General features: G+C 47.5%; 1 protein-coding gene across 1 annotated transcript in view; it reads right to left on the minus strand.

Moving 5' to 3' along the window:
• LHFPL1 (LHFPL tetraspan subfamily member 1) overlaps positions 1–19,549 on the minus strand; it is a 48,635-nt gene that overhangs the window by 16,111 nt on the left and 12,975 nt on the right. The window contains exon 2 of the mRNA XM_006136200.5: positions 15,784–15,882. Coding sequence (XP_006136262.3) covers positions 15,784–15,882 — 99 coding nt within the window. The remainder of the gene's footprint in view (positions 1–15,783; positions 15,883–19,549) is intronic.

The raw sequence follows: 19,549 nt of genomic DNA on the forward strand, positions 1-19,549 counted from the left end.
TGAGCGTATAGGGAAGATGGGCAGATGGTATGTCTTTGGGATTCAATCTACACTCAGTCATCTGACAGGCTAACGCATGAAACGTGATCCCTTTATTATCATCATATCTTGTAATTCTACAAATGCTATTAAAGGATATTAATTCTCCATCTCATTACTGAAATCTACAGCATTCCCTTAATAGAAATTATCCTACCTGTCTCACTTTCACTCCAGTGGGGATTGTTTTGTTGAATGGGCAAAATCATTCCACTAATTAAATGCTCTGTAATTATATAATGTGCTTTGAGGCTCATGGAAAGTGCAATATAACCAGTAAGAACAACACGCTGCTATAAAACACAGGCAGAACAGCGAGAATTACATTAGCCTAACCAGGAAGACTGCTTGAAAAATGCCCGTGTCTTTGACAGAAAATGGGTGGTACTTTTAATGTGAAGTGTTGGCTTTCCATAGAAAATTTCAACTTGTCATTGAAAAAATGAATATCCAAAATCTGAAAATGTTGATTGGAAATGTTGCTGCCTTATGGGTTACCCATCTGGACTTCACCACCCGGGATACACCAGGATGGCTCAGAAAGAGCATGGTACACGAAGCATTGTGTTGGATATAGCCTGGCCGAGGAGGACAGCCTATAGCAGAGGTGGGCAAAGGGCCTGCCAAACCAGTGGATCTGGCCCACAGTAACCCTGCCACTCCCCCACCCTCAGGCAGCAGCTAGAGAGACACGCTGGCAGTTTTAAAACAGCCATGTTTATCTCTAGCTGCCACACACCTTTGCTGGTGGGGGGGGGGGGGACTTTGCGCACTCCCTGACCCTGGGCCAATTGAGGCCTGGGGGCAGAGAACATGCAGTCTCTCATGTCCTGTCCCCTCCCTGCCAGGGGCATGCAGCGGCTAGAGAGACATGCCAGCTGTTTTAAAACTGTCTCTCTGGCTGCCGCGTGTTCCTCCACCCCCAGGCCTTCATTGGCTTGGGGGTGGGGGAATGGCAGGGCAGCCATGGGCCGGATCCACCGGCTTGGCAGCTGGATCCAGCCCACAGAGGGCCCTTTGCCCAACCTGGGCTAGAGAGACACGCCGACTGTTTTAAAAGCGCCGGCCAGTCTCTCTAGCCGCCGCATGCTCTTGCAGGGGCAAGGAGACTTCATGTGCTCCCTCACTCCCAGGATTGGCCTGGGAGCAGGGAAAGCGCACAAGGTCTCCTTCTGTTAGGCGCCTAGAGGGAACCACCAACTGTTTTAAAACAGCGGGGTTTCTCACTAGGATGTGGGGCCGGGAGGAGGGGAGACTTCTCATACTCCCCCACTCCAGGCCAATCAGGGTGGGGGGAAGCAAAGAAGTCTCCTGGCCCCATCCCTTCCCCCCGAGGTCCTGCCCCGCCACACCCATGTTCCACCCTGAGGCCTCTCCTGCGTGCCGCTACTTGGCCCCAACCCGGGCAGGCTGCTTCTCTTCTGGTAAGCTGGCTGGGGCTGGGATGAGGGCAACTAGGACTTGGCGTGGCTACAGTCCTCTAGCATTGGGGGAGCACCCACTGCTCGTCTGTGCCACTCAGTGCTCGAGGGTTCTTGGGAGGGGCACTTACCACCCATACAGTGCTCCAGGACTGGGGGCAGGACTGCATGCTGCCCAGTGCTCTGGAGTAGGGGACATGCACCACTTCCCCACCCAGTACTCCGGGGCTGGGAGAGCACTTTGGGACTGGAGGTGTTTAGGCAGCCTGGAGCTGGGGATGGGGGAAAGGACTGGCAGCCATGGAGGGGAGTGTCTCTGGATTTCTATATAGAAGGTTGTGGGAGGGATAGGGCCTCAGGCAGAAGGGGTGGGCCAGAGGCTAGCTTCCCTGAGCCTGTGGTTCACCCACTGCCCACACTGTCTTCACCCAATGACAGTTAGGAGCCAAAGAGGCTGAGATTTGCAGGCAGGAGCAGCACTGGAGTCTGCATGGCTTTCCTGTTAAGCCAGGGGTGCTGTTTTCATCCCCCCCTCCTCTGTCCAGGGTGTGTGTATGTGCTGTTTTCATCACCACCGCCACCATCCTCCACAGGGAGAGGGACTCACTATTTTCACCCCCATCCTGCTAGCCAGGACAGGGACTAGCTGGCTCTGCCTGAGAAGAAGCTGCCTGCAAGGAAGCCACTCAGCTGCCTCTGGAACCTGGCTCGGAATTCGAACTGCTGGAGTTGGAGCTGGAGCTGGAGCTAGAGCTGTGCTTTATTCAGAGTTATGAACATTTCAGAGTTTTGGACAACCACCATTCCCAAGGTGTCCGTAACTCTGCAGCGCTACTGTAGGTGTCTGTACTCAGCAAGGCCCATGGGTGGAAGAATTGATCCAACAAGCAGAAGAAAAGCCTGATGGTTCTGGCTTCCCCTAAACTCCATTTCTTAGAGACAGCAAAATAAGTGTCTCAAGTCTTTGCTCCTATGGAAAAGGCTTTAGAGAGCCCTTTGGATAGCCACAGCCTTGTTGGATAGATAAGAACTGAAGAGCAGTAACACTCAGAACCAGATTAGGTCCAGGTGGAACCCAGAATTCCCCTGGAAAAACATGGATACCTTCTGACTAGCTCACCATTCAAAATATGACACTGATCAAGACAGCTCCTTTCCCATCCCCCACTGCTTGCAGAGTAAAGTAAGGTCTCGCTAGTGCTTTCCTAGTCGGGCAGGCCAAGTTGTCAAGTTGTCCAGTTCCTTACACAAGCAAAGTGATTCATGCTCACTACACTGGGACTGATGGCAGCTCAAGTCACAGTGGAAGGTCTCATACAGCCAGATGGTGGATCATTGGAGCCCAGTGCCTCATGCTGCCAAATCTAAAGGCCACGGACCCTGTTTCTCCAAGGATCTGCCGCCGGAGTCAGATGAAAGGAACTGACTTTTAGGAGTAAGTCCTCTAGCTGTTTTCAACGCATCTTTGTTTGAAATTACACATGCTGCACTCAGAAGGGTAGCTGTGTTAGTCAGAATTTACAAAAACGAAGAGGAGTCCTGTGACACCTTAGGGTATGTCTACACTACCCCGCTAGTTCGAACTAGCGGGGGTAATGTAGTCATCCGCAATTGCAAATGAAGCCCGGGATTTGAATTTCCCGGGCTTCATTTGCATGAAGCCAGCCGGCGCCATTTTTAAATGCTGGCTAGTTCGAACCCCGTGCCGCGCGGATACACGCAGCATGGGGTTCAAACTAGCCGGCATTTAAAAATGGCGCCGGCCGGCTTCATGCAAATGAAGCCCGGGAAATTCAAATCCCGGGCTTCATTTGCAATTGCGGATGACTACATTACCCCCGCTAGTTCGAACTAGCGGGGTAGTGTAGACATACCCTTAGAGTAATTTTTACCCTAATAAATCTGCTAGTCTCTAAGGTGCCACAGAACTCCACGTTGTACATGCTGCACTGTACCACACTTCAGTTTTACTTACCCTTCTAGCCAGTGCTTTTTTGTGACGGTACTGCCTGGTACGCAATACCGGCACCTCCAGACGCAGTACCGGCACCTCCAGTCAGAGCTCAACAACTTTTCCCCTGGAGTACCAGCACCTTTTTTTTTTTTTTAACAGAAAAGCACTACGTCTAGCCAAGCAAACAGCTCTCAAAGTTCTAATAAAATACACATGAACCACCCCTAGATCAATGGGGAAACAGCTTGTGTGCACATGGGACATTCAATATTCCATCGGGGAACAACTGATCTCAACCAAGAGGCAAACACACCTGTTCCCTTTGAAAGAACTCTGAAGATACCAAGAGAAACCCGTCTCCCTCCCCAATCTATTTAGTCTCCTCATGCGCTAATGCCAGCAGAAGGTAGATGGTGTAAATTGTAAAATGGCAGCCACTGGACCTACCAAACTACAACCACAGTGAAACAGACCCAAGATCTAGGAGCACATGCATGAAGAAAGCATTTTTTTCAGGATTTTACTAAGTTTTCAAGCTTGATATTGGCTGAGAAAAGCAGCCTGATAGCCCTTTAAAGAGCAAGGGTGCTAGAGAAAAGCAATGGGAACCTGGAACTCTGATCAGAAATGTGTCTGCACCAAGAAAATTCATACTTACTTTTCTCTCTGGGTGGCAGCAATGGCAGACAGTAGTAGAATAGAATATGTAGTTTTACCACCCTTCCTCTAACCATTAGCAGAGCTGGTTTTCACACAGCTATCTTCTTTCATCTATATTCCCTCCAGAGCCTTTTGGCCTTCCTTTAACAATAAAAATCCAAAGTAGAACACAGCAAGGAAAGAGTGAAAAAAGCAGGAGTATAAGAACGTTGGAAGATTAAGAGAAAGGAAGGTTTGGAGGAGCTGATTAAATTATCTGGCTTTACTGACATCTAGAGTTTCTTTAGGGTACAGTCAGTAGGGGTACGTCTACACTAGCCCCCTAGATCGATCTAAGGAGGCTAATGAGGGTGACTGGAATTGCAAATCAAGCCCGGGATTTAAATATCCCGCGCTTGATTTGCATGTTCCCGGCCGGTCGCCATTTTTAGAAATTGACTAGCCCAAAGTAACTGCCCGTGTCTACACGCAGCAATGAAACGGGATTCCGAAATAAAGCCCCAAAATCAAATTAGGTGGTAAACCTCATTCCACAAGGAATACCACCTATTTCGATTTAGGGCTTTATTCCGGAATCCCATTTCACTGCCATGTGTAGACGCGGGCAGTTGCTTCGGGCTAGTCAATTTCTAAAAATGGCGACCGGCCGGGAACATGCAAATCAAGCGTGGGATATTTAAATCCCGGGCTTGATTTGCAATTCCAGTTGCCCTCGTTAGCCTCCCTAGATCGATATAGGGCGCTAGTGTAGACGTACCCTAGTAGAGTAACATGCTTCCTGGTCCTTCGGAGGTGTAGGAAGTGTTAGTAAAGCACTGAGAAGCCACAGATCATCAGGGATGATCTAGATGGTGCTTGGTCCTGCCATGAGGGAAGGGGACTGGACTTGACCTCTCGAGGTCCCTTCTAGTTCTAGTGTTCTGTGTCCCATACACCACAGTCATTCCAATGTGAAGTGTACAGCTTGGCCCTCACCTGGGGCTACAGCACTAGCCAGGATTTCTTTATGAATGTACTTTTTGTTAACTTTTGTAAAGGAGCCTGGAGACATACTTGAATATTGGCCTGCTCCAAGAGGCACAGCAAACATATGAGCAATGCAAGCTTTCCACATTGCCTACGTGGATAGGAGGCCAATGGATTTAGATACGTTAGGGCCAGATTTTTCAGTGAAATGTCACAACAGGGGTTATGGGTGTTAGGCTTTTGAAAATTTGTTCTTTATTTAGGTACCTAATGGAAGTGGAATACTCTTGAAAATCTGACCCAGTTGTAGGTCCCAAGCCCTTGGAAATCTGGCCCGGATCTCTTGCAAAACTGTGGTTCTCAGAGTGCTTTGCATTTTGCAGACAGGTGTGAAGAGCTAATCCTTTAATGACCCGATCCTGCAAACACTGACGTGCCAGGGTAACTTTATGCTGTGAGTAGCGCTGTGTGGAAAACTACTCACATGTGTAAGTGTTTGCAGGGTGAGGATGGAAAGATGGAAAAGTGGGTCTTTTTTAAAGCTTTTCCATGTTGGAGGATTGTTTTTCTAGTCTATCTTTATTCACCCGTGGTGGTGGTTAGTTTTCAGCTTGCACCTATTCGTTGTTGGTTTTTCACCTTTATTTTTTCAGATTTCAGGTTGGGTTTTCAAGCATATTCAGGCCACAGTCTCATTATTCAGAGATGCAATGAGGGTGACACATGGTGGTGATTCGCAGAAGCCTGACCAGCCCCCTAATAATGCATCGAGACTACAGTTGCTTTTGATGACTGAACCCTACCTCTGTACCCCCAAAAAATCATTCTCGGTCAAACAATCAAAAAACATTTGACTTTTTCTGCAACATGATAATGTTTTTAAAAGTCATTTTGGACCAAACAAAATGTTTCATTTGAAACAAACCCTTTTGGTGTTCCCTCTAAGCTGGGGGGCAGCACCGCTTGACAGGTAATTAATCAGCCCCACCCAGGCAGAGGCTCAGGGCTCTTTGCAGGGAGCTGACTGGCTGGTCAGGGCTGATTAATCACCTGTGAAGCTGTGCCACCCCCACCCCACCCTAGCTCAGAGGGAACACTGAGCCCTTTCTTTCTGTTTCAGGAATTTTGCCCAACACTAATTGTAACCCACCAAATTCCTTTCACTTGAGGCACAGTTCGGGTATGTCTACACTATCACCCTAGTTCGAACTAGGGTGGTTCATGTAGTCATACGAACTTGCAAATGAAGCCCGGGATTTGAATTTCCCGGGCTTCATTTGCATGTTGCCGGGCACCGCCATTTTTAAATGTCCTCTAGTTCAGACTCCATGCCCGTGGCTACACGTGGCACAAACTAGGTAGTTCGGACCAGGCTTCCTATTCCGAACTATCTGTACACCTCGTTCCACGAGACATACAGGTAGTTCGGAATAGGAAGCCTAGTCCGAACTACCTAGTTCATGCCGCGTGTAGCCGCTGGCACGGAGTACATTTAAAAATGGCGGCGCCCGGCAACATGCAAATGAAGCCCAGGAAATTCAAATCCCGGGCTTCATTTGCAAGTTCGTATGACTACATGAACCACCCTAGTTTGAACTAGGGTGGTAGTGTAGACATACCCTTACTGATTAGTGCTGATCTCAGTTTGAATCAGTGGTCTAGCAATAAAAGACACTTTATCCCATTAACAAACCCCCTGAAAATTGGAATCACCAACAAATAGAATTAGGCCCATAAGAATGATCATTCTGGTCCGCTAGCCCAGTATCCTGCCTTCTGACAGTGGCCAGTGCCAGATGCTTCTGAAAGAACAAGGCAAAACAGAGGAATTATTATGTGATCCATCCCCGGTTGTTAGGGAGGGCCCAACAGACTTGCCAGTCCCCTGGGCAAGGTGCAGGGAGACAGCTCCGTGCTTTCAGAAGGGGCGGGGCTTTGGGCGGAAGAGGCGGGTCTCAGTACTGCTGCCCCACCCTCTCCCAGCCAGCCCTCAGAGCCTCCCAGAGCACACAGTTTGGTGATCTAGTGGCAATTGAAAGGGCTCAAGGCTCTGGTGCCACAGCTTCTGCAGTAGCATCTGGGATCTCCAGGCCCTTTTGAATCACTGGGCCCCAGGACAACTGCCCTCTTTACATTCCCCTTTCAGGAGGTCTGCCTGTTGTGCAATCTCAGTTCCTGGCAGTCAGAGGTAATGGGGCATCCAGACTATGGAGCTACATCCCTGACCATCTTGCCTAATAGTCATTGATGTACCTTTCCTCCATGAACTAATCTAACACAACAACAGTACAAAGAGTCTCAGGAGCATCATTTAATGCTTGATCAGGCAGAGACTTGGCTTGATATGCTGCAGCTGTAGCATAATCAAGATACAGTTAGTTAGCCAAGACACCTGCGCTATTACAGGCTCAAGTGGAGCAAAGTTATGTGTCTGCTACATGAACAGCTCCAGTGGTTTTCAAGATCCCATTCCATCGTAAGAGAATAAACGTGTTCTAGAGCAGTGTTTCTGAAAGTGTTCCATGGACTCGCTCTCAGAAACAAATTAACTGGCTGCCCCGGTTTGTTTAGTTACCGGCGCCGCGGCCATGGGGCCTCGTGGCTCCCATTGGCTCCGTTTCATCCTTTGTAGCCAAGGGGAGCTGTGGGAAGCGGCATAGGCTGGGCTACCACTTCCCACAGCTCCTCTTGACTGCAAAGGACGAAACAGAGCCAATGGGAGCCACGAGGCTCCGTGGCCGTGGCGCCGGTAAATAAACAAACCGGGGTGGCCAGTTGATGTGTTTCTGGGTATGTCTACACTACCCACCTAGTTCGAACTAGGGGGGTAGTGTAGACATACCCTCTGAGAGTGATTCTGCAGAACACTTTCAGAAACACTGTTCTAGTGAATGTTTCTTTGGCTTATCTAGCACTTCCTCCTGCAGTAGTGCAAGACCCTCCTTGGTTCTAAACTTCTGTGCCTCATGTGGAGTTCCCCTTGACACAGTTTGTTGCTAAGATCTGTTCACTCCTTTTATTTTGAAATAATACAAAGCCTCTGAAAGGAGATTCTGAATGAATATCACTGGTGTGTCTGAGGTTACAGACAAGGAAACAATTCCTGGGGCTACCTTACTCCCATGGCTAGAGCTAGCAGTTTCATCCCAACTCTGATGCAGGCACAGAGTGGAAGCTGATGGCACCTTCACTACTCAGGTGCTGTAGGGACCAGGGTAGCCCAGTGCAGACCAGGGTAGCCCTCCAGCCTGCCAGAACCTGTAACCCTCACACTGACCAGCATGGACCATTGCAGGGGTACAGAATCAACAATGTGCAGCTCTACCCAGGTCACAATTCTCACTTCTATTTGCATTTGTCCCATAGTCCTTCTCTACTCCATCCCCTCCCCTCTGTCACCCCAGCATAGAATGTCCCTGAGTGATTCTGCATGATTGAATATGAACATTTATATCATTGGGATTACCACAGTTATACAATTGCAAGAAATGTTGTACAAAGTATATCATATATGGTGTCAATGGAAAATGATGATTTGCTAAGTATCATAATCCTGTTTATATGCCTGTATCATCTCTTCTTGCAATTATGAATACCGGCTCTGTATTTTTTTCACAAATGTTTTTATGCCTGAGTGACATCTTGCAGAGAAATTTGCATCAGGCTAGACATCTCTGTGTTGATGGCCCCATTAAAGTCACCGAGCTCTAACAATTGGCCTTTGAAGAACCCTGCTGTCCAGACAACTTTTCCTGAAGCTGTCTTAGACAGCCAGGGGTCAATGGCCACCCCGTAAGTCAGCAAAGCATGTAAGGACCTGTGATAAGGCCATGTGGTGTGAGATTCTCTCAGTAACTTTCCATGCTCATGTAGACTACACCTTAGGACAGTACCTATCCATGTACATGGCCAGTGGGCTTTGTTTGGGACAGTAAATTTTCATGAACACAACAGAATATAAAAAGGCACCTGAGACATCTCCATTGTGCCTTCATTTCTCTGGCTTGGATTTCTAACCAGAAAGCTTTGAACAAGGACCGATGAATCCTCAATAAGTTTGGGTGATTCCAGAGAGCCTTTTGCAAACAAGCAGTTTATTCCATCATTACTACAAACCTGATATAAGGACTTTGTAATCACTGGTGTACATATGATCTATTAGCCATTTATAATTCCCTTTGTTTCTTAATATACTAAGGATTAGTGGGCAGTGTGATACTTGGGTAAGACTGAAGATTCAAACTGACATGCAGCTAGATGCCAGATCCCTTTAGGGGTTAGAAAGAACTTCACATATGATGAAATGGGTTTTCAATATCCCTTCAATATGTTAGACTTGGTTGTCTGCATAGGAGCCAAGGGGTGGGTTGCCTAAAGGGGTCTGTGTTTGGCTTCTGGTTAACCAATGTAGTACTGCAGAAGCTCTTTTGTTACTGGTCTGGCTTTTAAGGGTTGCCTTCCCTATTCCTGGCAGTTTGCCTTGAGTGTGAACAACGAGAAGTCCTGTGGCAGGACTTACAGACTATCAGATTTATTGGAGCACAAGCTTTCACAGGCAAAGACCCATTTCGTCAGATGCATTTAAAACCAGCATTAGAAATAAATACACTCCTATGACCAGCTGCACAGTCTGGATAACTGCCTGAACACAAGACAGGATGTAACTGGGTTACCATTTGCAGACTTGAAAAGCCTTGTAACAGTCTGCATGAGATGGGAAGAGAGGTAGATTGTGAAAAGTCAAGGAAGGCACAGAGTGTGCCAGACCCCAGATGCAATTCAGAGTACAACAGCTACATGAATCTATGGTCAGAAGCCCAACAAGAGGAGGAATGGTTTGACAAATTCAGCATGTTTGGGCCTCTGAGAATTCTCTTGCCCTGGATATATGTGTCCAACTAGGCAGAGATTTAAAAGGAAAAACAATCAACCAAATCCCTCCTTTTCCTGCTTGCCATGGGTCTACTTGTGCAACGCCACAAGAGAACAGTGCGCAGACAACCTTCATTTTACAAATTTCCTGAGTTAATGGGAGTTGGATGCCTTTCCATTGGAATCAGGTGCTTACCTCCCTGTTTGAAAGTCCCAGAGTTCAATCATTTAAACAACTTTCTACTGCAGTGAGCAACTGGGAAAAATCCTTGGTTTTTATTTTCACACTGAGCAGATTTCCCCTGGAACTGTGAATCAGTTTGAAACCACAAAATCCATATTTTTTTTCTTTTGTACAATCACTTTTCCTGGTGTCACTTCACTTCAAGGTGAGCATTTCTCCAGGGAGGAGCTCAGATAGACACCAAGGTGAGGTACAAGGGCCTAACCAGAACAGAGCATGTATCTGACATTAACGAGAAACCAGCAGCACCTTTGCAAGCAGCAGACAGCATGTTAAATGCTGTTTTATGGCTTAATTTGATTAAGAAAAAATAAAGCTGTGGGCTAGAATATAGAGGAGAGATGCTTTGATCGTCTTTAATTGGACTCAGCCCATTCATCATAAGCCTCATGCCCCCATGATCCAAGTATGCTGCAGCCCTGATCGGTTGCTGACTTAGAGGAGTCAGGAGTAAAGAGAGCTCTGCTATGAAGAAACTCTCCTCCTCCTTCCCCAATCCTCCCCATGTTTGATGTAGACAGCGCATTGTACTCAAGGGAGCCGAGACAGTTTACAGAATCACCCCGCTGTCAGGAACAGTTTTCCTTCATGCTGTTCCTCCTGAGAGGGGGTTTTGCATGTTATCCCTTCAGGCTGCAGTTTCTGTCCCCTTCAAAGCCACAGCAGGGCATGATAAAAAGGCTTTTGTATAGCACAGCGAGATCAAATCACTCCACAAGGCCAAGTACCAAATTATTTACGCATGTGCATAAGTCCCATTAAAATCAATGGTATTTAATGTGCTTAAACTTAAATGTGTCAGATACGTGGTATAATCACAGGTAGAAACAATGCTCTTCTGCATTAGAAAGATATAAGATGTCTCTAGGGTACTGGATGACTCAGAAGGATAACAATGCAGTATAGTCTTTCATCCCAGGGCTGCCAACTCAAATCAATAATTGTTAGAGTTGAGCCAACACCAAAACCATAAATCCAAGCCCATCAAACTTTTGGGGAGGATGGGTTGAGTTTTGAGTCCTTAGATCTAAAGCACCTCTCTATGATTTTGACTCCTGATCAGATGCCAAAGCTGGGACCCTTTTTGGAGTCTAGTTTCAGTTGCAGTTCAGAAGTGAGGAAGCATCTCAAGATCAGCAACCCAAAAACCTCATGAGATCAGCAGGTCTCACAAAATTCTACTGCTGGGGAGATGAAAACTCATGAGAACTATTCAAAAGGCTTAAACACCTTATACCCAAACCCAGTTCAGCACCAAACCCAAACATCAGTCCTAACCCCAAACCTAAAACAGATTCAAATACAGACACTTCTAAAAATGAGCAAATGCTAATACCATTGGGGAGCTGCTTATTGCTTGTGGTTTGAGTCCAGTATCTAGTAAACAAATGTCCATATTACAGAAAGGGCCTCCTTTGCGGTTTATGCACACCCCATCACTTAGTACCCAGGTACCCATGAGTGTGGACGGCACCTAGTGGAAGGGTCGTCGGCAAGCACTGTTAGGCTATGTCTAGAGTGCAAAGTTTTCCTGGGATACTGGAATGGTTTCCAAAAAGCAGGAGCATTCTTTCGGCATCCCTGTATTCCTCTCAGTGAGAGGAATAAGGGATGTTCCAAAAGAGGAGGTTTTTCCAAACTTTGGCCCCGTGTAGGGAAATTTTGTTTTCCTGGCTTGGTGTCCGACATACACCTGACGGAGGTGGGGGGAGTGGACAGGCACTTTTTTTTTTTTTTGCTCAACAAAAATTTCCCCGGCTTTGGGAGTCATGACTGAGAAAAGATTGAGCACCACTGGTCTAGACATAGCCTTAGTCTGTGAAAAACAAAACCTTGGTCTAGGGCAGTACAGTCTAATGGCTACAGTTAATAGGGTAGCCCTTAGGTCAGGATGACACAGTCCAATGGGCAGAGTCAGTAAGGTAACCCTTATCTCAGGGCAGTATAGCCTAAAGGCCAGAGTCGATAGGATTAGCCCAGTGGTCTCCAACCTTTTTACACTCAAAATCTCTTTTTAAATCTCAGAACAAGCGAAGATCTACTGCCCCACCCCTCCTCCTAAGATCCCACCCCTTCCTTGAAGCCCCGCCCTCTCTGTTCTCCTCCTCTCCATCACTTGTTATCCCCAGCCCTTAATCACTTTACACTGCCACTTTTTTTTCTGATTCTTCTGTGGGAAGAGATTTTTCCAACATTTGGCCTGTCTAGACTGGACCAAATGTCAGGAAAAACCCCTTCTTTTGGTAGCCCCTTTATTCCTCGTGGAATGAGGAATATAAGAGTTACCGAAAGAGCATGTTTGCTCTTCCACTAAAAAAAAAACAAAGGAAGAACAAACACATCCCTGGATGCAGAAGAGTTTTTCCAGGATCTCTCTGGAATCCTGGAAAAACTCCTGCAGTCTAGCCGTACCCTCACTGGGTTGAGACAGGATGTGTGGGCTCTATGGTGGGAATGAGGGATTTGGGTGTGGGAAGGGGTAAGAGGCGCAAACTCTGGGAGGAAATTTGGATGCAGGAGGAGGTAGACAAGGGGACGCTGGCTTGGGGAGGGGGCTCCAGGCTGGGGAGTGTTGAGGTCAGATTGAGGGTTGGGCTTCTGCTGAACACCACGGCCAGCTGACCAGGCAGCTTCCCCTCTGCTCCAGCCCACGTGGAACGTGGTGCCCCTGGGCTGGACACCATGGCCAGCTGACCGGGCAGCCACTCCTCTTTGCTCCAGCCCAGCTATCCTGTGCTCAGTCCGGGGAGGCTGCGCCACTCTCCTGCTGGCTGGAAAGCCTTTCGTCTTTGCTCCAGCCCAGCTGGAGGGAGGCGCAGACTCTCCAGGCTGAGCACGGTGCAGCTGGGCTGGAGCAAAGAGGAGCGGCTGCCCGGTCAGCTGGCCATGGTGTCTAGCCCAGGGGCACCACGTTCCACGTGGGCTGGAGCAGAGGGAAAGTGGTCTGATCAGCTGGAGCACAGCGCAGCCAGCTGGTCAGGTATTTCAGCCCTCCCGACCCAACAGATCCCACCACAGCTATTCACTTGTGTTGCTGCTCCATGAGTAGCTGCTCTGCAAACAGTGCCAATTCAAAATTAGTTGTGTGCAGGCGCACAGTCCAGTAGGAGCTAACGATCAACTTATAGAGCCCCTGTGATCAACCGGTAGATTGCGATCTACCGGTTGGTGACCGTGGGATTAGCCCTTATCTCAGGGCAGCAGGAGCGGCCCTAGCCGAGCTGCCAGCAACTGGTGCCCTTGGCGAAACACGCAATCGATGCCCCCGCCTCCAAAGCCCTGAATGGCCGTTTATCTTGGTGCCCTAGGCAACCACCTAGGTCACCTGTATTGACGGGCCACCACTGCAGGGCAGTATAGCCTAAAGACCAGAGTTGATCGGGTTAGCCCTTATCTCAGGGAAGTACAGCCTAATGACCAGAGTCAATCAAGGTGTAGCCCTTATTTCACGGTAGTACAGCTTAATGGCCAGAATCAATAGGTTTGGGGCAACAGCACCAGTAGGGGGACCTAGGCCCACACTACTCCACCAGGTCCCAATCCAAGGCTCTGTGGGTATGTCTACACTACCACCCTAGTTCGAACTAGGGTGGTAATGTAGTCAACCAGAGTTGCAAATGAAGCCCGGGATTTGAATTTCCTGGGCTTCATTTGCATGTTGCCGGGCGCCGCCATTTTAAAATGTCCGCTAGTTCGGATTACGTGCCCGCAGCTACACGCGGCACGAACTAGGTAGTTCGGATTAGGAATGAGGCGTACAGATAGTTCGGAATAGGAAACCTATTCCGAACTACCTAGTTCGTGCCGCGTGTAGCCGCGGGCACGGAGTCCGAACTAGCGGACATTTAAAAATGGCGGCGCCCAGCAACATGCAAATGAAGCCCGGGAAATTCAAATCCCGGGCTTCATTTGCAACTTCGATTGACTACATTACCACCCTAGTTCGAACTAGGGTGGTAGTGTAGACATACCCTGTGAGTGGCAGAGCATTCTACAACTCGCTCAGTGGGGATGCTGAGCAAAACACGCTGAGCTCACCCGGGTGGGAGAGACCACTCCGACACCCTCCCTGGGTCACTTCCTACCAGCATTGGTGGGGCAACACTCCATGTGATCTGGGTCCTCTGGTCCCCCTGCAGCTGCCTCTCCCTGGGTCTCCTCCAGGCCAGGTAGCTCACAGCAGTCTCCTGGATCTCTGGCTCCTGCAGTCTGGGTCTGTGGCTGGCACGGCTCAGGAGCTCCTGCTGGAGGTCCTTCTTCTCTGATGGCCAGCCTAGAATGAGCTGAGCTACTCCCTTTTATACTGCCCCATCATTTGGCACATGCTCTGTCTGGATGAGGGGCAGGACAGGTTTTAACCCCACTTGGTTCAATGTGGGCTATGCACACCCCATTACAGCCTCCACAGTTGATGCTAATTGCTCTCCTTGTCAACAATCCCCATGAACAGGCTCCATAGCGAATGGCCCATGGAAACTGACCTCTGTCCCCAGGAGAGGTGTCCCTCCAGGGCAGTCTAAGCTTCTCTGCTCTAGGAACAATGGCAAAGAAATTTGCATAATTGCTGCCTATGCTGTACCTGTCCTGCAGATAAACAGAGGGCTTCATTCACTGCCAGATCACAAGCAAGTTACTATAAAAATACTAAAAGAAGAAATAAGGGCAGAATAAGTATTATGGGGCTCACTACTTAATGTTTGTATATTGTGCACTTTGAAGATACAGAGATACATATCTACCGGTACGTCACAGAAGTACCTGTTACACTGTGGCCGGGGGGGGGGAGAGAGGAGGTGCAGAGGTGGCAGGAATCACGTCTGATTATCTGTCTATACAGCACGTAGGCCAGTGGTGGGCCACCTGCAGCCCGTAGGTCACATGTATCCTATAAGAGTTCTATGTGTGGCCCACGAGACATTTTGTTTATTGTTGCCCAAGCTCAGGGTTGCCAGATCTTGCTGCTTTCCATTTGTGTATTTTTTGTCCTACTGCTATTACTAAAGTGACACACATATAATGCGAGTGCACGAGACGTGAGGTGCATGCCGATTCCACACAACATTGACTGTGAGCGCCATGTGCTCCCTCTGCATCCAGTCAAAGAACTGCTGTTGTCCAGTCAGCGCACTGTAGTACAGATACACAATGAGCAAAACTACCCAATTCTGGGAGACTGTCTTGGTTACGACAATCTTGTGGCCCACTGGGATGAAGGAGGGCCACTCATGCGGCCCATTCACAGTCTAGGCTGCCCATCGCTGACTTAGCCCAATAGGACACCAGCCCTGATAACAAGTGCCCCAGATAAACTTTTCGTCCACATTTTACTTGACAGTCACAATCAGATACACCAGTCATCAAAAAAGCTCATTAGCGATAGAGCCAGGTGGCAGCTCTCAAATCAACTTTTAAGCAAAAGAATATGTAAATCTCACAAACTGCAGAATGCAGAAGTATGACATGACCCATGATGCTGACAGTAGTCACAATAGCTGACCCTACCAAGCCAGCATAGGTGCTGAGGTGAGCAACACTGGTATCATTGATTCAGGACTCACGTAAGGTGCTTAACTAGAGAGAATGTGTGTAAAAACCACTAGGTGTTCTCCTTTCCAGGCCTGCCTTACCTAGCTGAAATTGATTGGAGGCATTCCCACATGTCTGCTGTATTTCTGGACTGTTCCATCCTAAGGGATACAAAGCACAGCCTGAGCTTATCAACAGCCCTGTAAAGAGAGAGAGAGAGAGAGAGAGAGAGAGAGAGAGAGAGAAATGTAATGACACATCCCACAGAAGTTTTGAAAAACCAAACAAACCTCCACCGCTCAAAGGTCATTGCACCAGGATCCCTAGAAACACAGACTCTTAGGCTGCACATTTTGTTTCATTCATCATAAAATAGATATTTCTGAAAACCTCACAGAAGATTAACAAGGGAGCGGGAATTGACACAATTTAATAAAAAGCCTCAGTAGAAACAAACGCGGTTTGACCGCAAAACTCGTGTACTGAGATAGCAAGATCTTGACTAAACGAGAGGACCCTAAGCCTGTGTCTACACTGCAATTAAAGATTGTTAACTGGCCCCTGCTGGCTGACTCAGACTTGCAGGGCTTGGCCTGCAGGCTGTAAAATTGTGGTATAGACATTTGGGCTCCGACTGGAGCCTGGCAGAGTCCGAGAGCTCAGACTCCGATCAGAGCCCAAACATCTCCACTGCAATTTACAGCCTCGAGCCTCATCAGTTGGCGCAAGCTGGATGTGGAGATCTAATTGCAGTGTGGCCATACCCATAGAACTCAGCCAAACTGGCCCACATTGCAATGTGATTGAAAGGCAATGCAGCTAGTCTGTCTTCTCTGCACTGCACTGTTGAGCGTTGAAGGGTCTATCATGCTGGATGGGGCAGCCTCTATATATTGTCTCATTTCACACATGCAGTGTTAAAGAGGGAACCACTGAGTTCTCGCTCTGCTGATCACTTTGGGCCACTCAGTTATTCCAGGTTTGCTTGAAAGCAGAATGTGTCTCGGGACCATTCTTTGTTTTCTGCTTTCAAGTTCTGTCATCTAACCCAAAAGTCACATCATGTGCTATAACAGGCATGACAGGCCCTAAAGGAATGTGCACAGAGTTGAAATGAACTCAGTTAAAAACTCAACCAAATATGCACCAAAATGTGTTAGCAGTATGTGCTCAGCATTGGCCAAGGGCCAGAAGACAGGGAGTACATGTGTGTAGGGTTTACAGCGGTCTGAAGAACGTGGGGATGGGAAGCGTCTTTCATAATGTGGGAGCGGCAACTTTGGTAAAAGGGTGTTTAAACTGCATCCCTCAGTAAGACAAGAATGTATGTGTGATGTGTAATGAGTCATCAGGAGCATGGCAGAAAATTGTGCCTGCACTCAAAAAAGCTTGCAGCTATTCACTCTGTGATGCCACAGATGTGTTTGAACAGAAAACCTGTCCAGCTGAGCACTTCTCCGATTTGGAGTTCCAATTCCTGGGCTTTAGGTTATGGTGTTTGTGTTTGGTGATGTAGCAATGCAGAAAAGTTCAGTTCTGGTACAGCAATTGGCCCCGCCTTGTGTAATCTGTGCTCTGTCTTCCCTTGTCCAACTCGGCAGTCAATGGCTTGCCCAAGGTATGTGTTTCCAGCAGATAATGCTAGAATGTAAAATCAAGTGGAGAATGATAAATACACTGTGCTCCAAACGTTTCTGAGACTTCAAGTGGGTGTTGGATCTCATGCTGGGTCCATCATCAGTCTCAGAAGTTTAATGATGCAAAGTTGCTTTGAATTCTCTCTCTCTTCTGGGACAAATGCTTTGAAGAGCTGCCTACCGCCTGTTAGTAAAGGATGCTATGAGTAACACATGCAAACACACACATTCCCACCCCCATCCATCTTAGACTCACAGCTACAGTTTTCCAACGGAGTTTACAAACACTGAACTCCATCCAGTCAAGGTGCTGAACTCCCTCAACTCCCTTCAATCAATGGGGGTTAAGAGGCCCAGTACAAGGGAGGTGAATAATTTGGATGTACGTAGTTTATGCAATAAATGTCTCTTTGTTCAGATTATCCAAAAAAGGAATCTGAATTTCAAAACATTTCATGATCATTCAACCAATGGTTTTTGAATTTTTGAAGCAAACAGCTTCTGAGAGCACTTAGTAATTGACTTTTGAAATACACACAGTTTTGATTGGACACATAGGTCATCTGATAGGCTTCTGGATCCTGATTGAATGAATGATATTCTTAGGACCGGTTCCTCAGTTGGCTTAACTCAATGTAACTCTACAACACCAGTTGTGTTCTGCCGATGTCACCAGTGTAAAGTTAATGTTAAAGTTAAATTCACTTCCTGTCTTCCAATAATTGCTTTAAAAATATCACTGATGACATTCATGCCAGGAAACTCATTCACCAGAATAGTCACAGATCCCAAATGCAAAAGGGGCAGCTGCCCAGTTGAATCATATTTATTTAAAATTTAAATTAGTGCAACATTTTTTTCTTATCTGATACTATCAAAGCATAAAAAGTTGAACCTTAAAATACTCACCCCAGGTGAAGTGTGTCTGGATATCAGTCATACCGGCAGACTAACGGTGTGAACACAGCTTGGCAATAATGTTGTCTGGGCTGAGAAGCTAATGCATACTATAGTGGCAGTCAGCCATATCCCCCGAGAGCTTCTCCAAACAATATAATGTTATGTGCAGCCACACCCCTATGCACAATCCTGTTAGAGAAGTAAAAGGCACCAGGCCAAAAATGCATTTTGTGAACTGGTAACTGACAGCTAATTCCATTATATTTGATCAAAGGGCTAATGAAAGCCCTTAAGGGCATATTCTTAAAAATGAAGTTATAAGTAAATGATCCTGCAGTACATTTGCACTTTTTAGCATTTCCTCTATTACGTTTTATTAGAAGGAGGGATTGATGTGGTTTCCCTGGTAATGTTGCTTTCTGATATTACTGTTTGAGAACTTGAGAGTGATACTTGATAGACAAAACACAGGGCAGGGATGATGTCAAATCCATGTGGTGAGCGCTGGCTGCATGTGCAGTAATTAGCCACGCGATCTGCCCAATGCTGACTGTGAATCGGAATAGTAAGGCAAACATTATTGCCTTTCCTGTAAACGCTTCTGTGAAATAGTGGATCAGCCTTTCGGTGCTGACTACAAAACCCTCGGAAGGGGAATTTGAGTTAGCCCAAGGGGTGCTGGAACCAAAGCTTAGGTGTCAAGAGGTGGCAGGCCAACAGGCTTCTCTTGCACTGGGAATGGAAGGAAGGCTGGGCCTCCAAGTGGAGTGGAGATGGGGCCTTACATTAGCAAAAGTGACAGGCTTGTATGAGCATGATGCTAAGATTATGCATGCAATATGCATGTTCAACCTAAGCTAGTTCTGATATTTGTATTAACTGACCCATGCCATGCCTTGCACCATCCAGGTATGATGTTTGCACTGTTGACGGGGTGGGAGGAGTGAAGGCCATGGGATGGATCCCCAGAACCCTGCTGAACCTGCACCCTGGGCATGCTTCAGAACACAGCACTGAGCACTTAACTTTGAGATCACTGGCATTGTCCAGCGCCTCACCATAGAAATGCTTTGGGGGGGGGGGGGGGGGCACAAGAGTTATAGTTCCTGCTACTGTACAAATATTACACATATAAATTGCCAGCATTAATGTGGGAAACAAATGCAAATGGGAAATGTTATCACACTTCTGACCTATTTTATGTGGTCACATTTATAACGCTGGAAGCCTAAAAAATACCAGCGTGCAAAGGGTTAAACGGCAATGCTCACTCTGTGCCCTTTTCAGAATGTTACAGGTTAGTGCAGGGCTGGCCAACCCGCGGCTCGTG

Source organism: Pelodiscus sinensis, chromosome 13 (assembly GCF_052426305.1).
Source record: "Pelodiscus sinensis isolate ZL-2025 chromosome 13, ASM5242630v1, whole genome shotgun sequence".
NCBI classification, from domain to species: Eukaryota; Metazoa; Chordata; order Testudines; family Trionychidae; genus Pelodiscus; species Pelodiscus sinensis.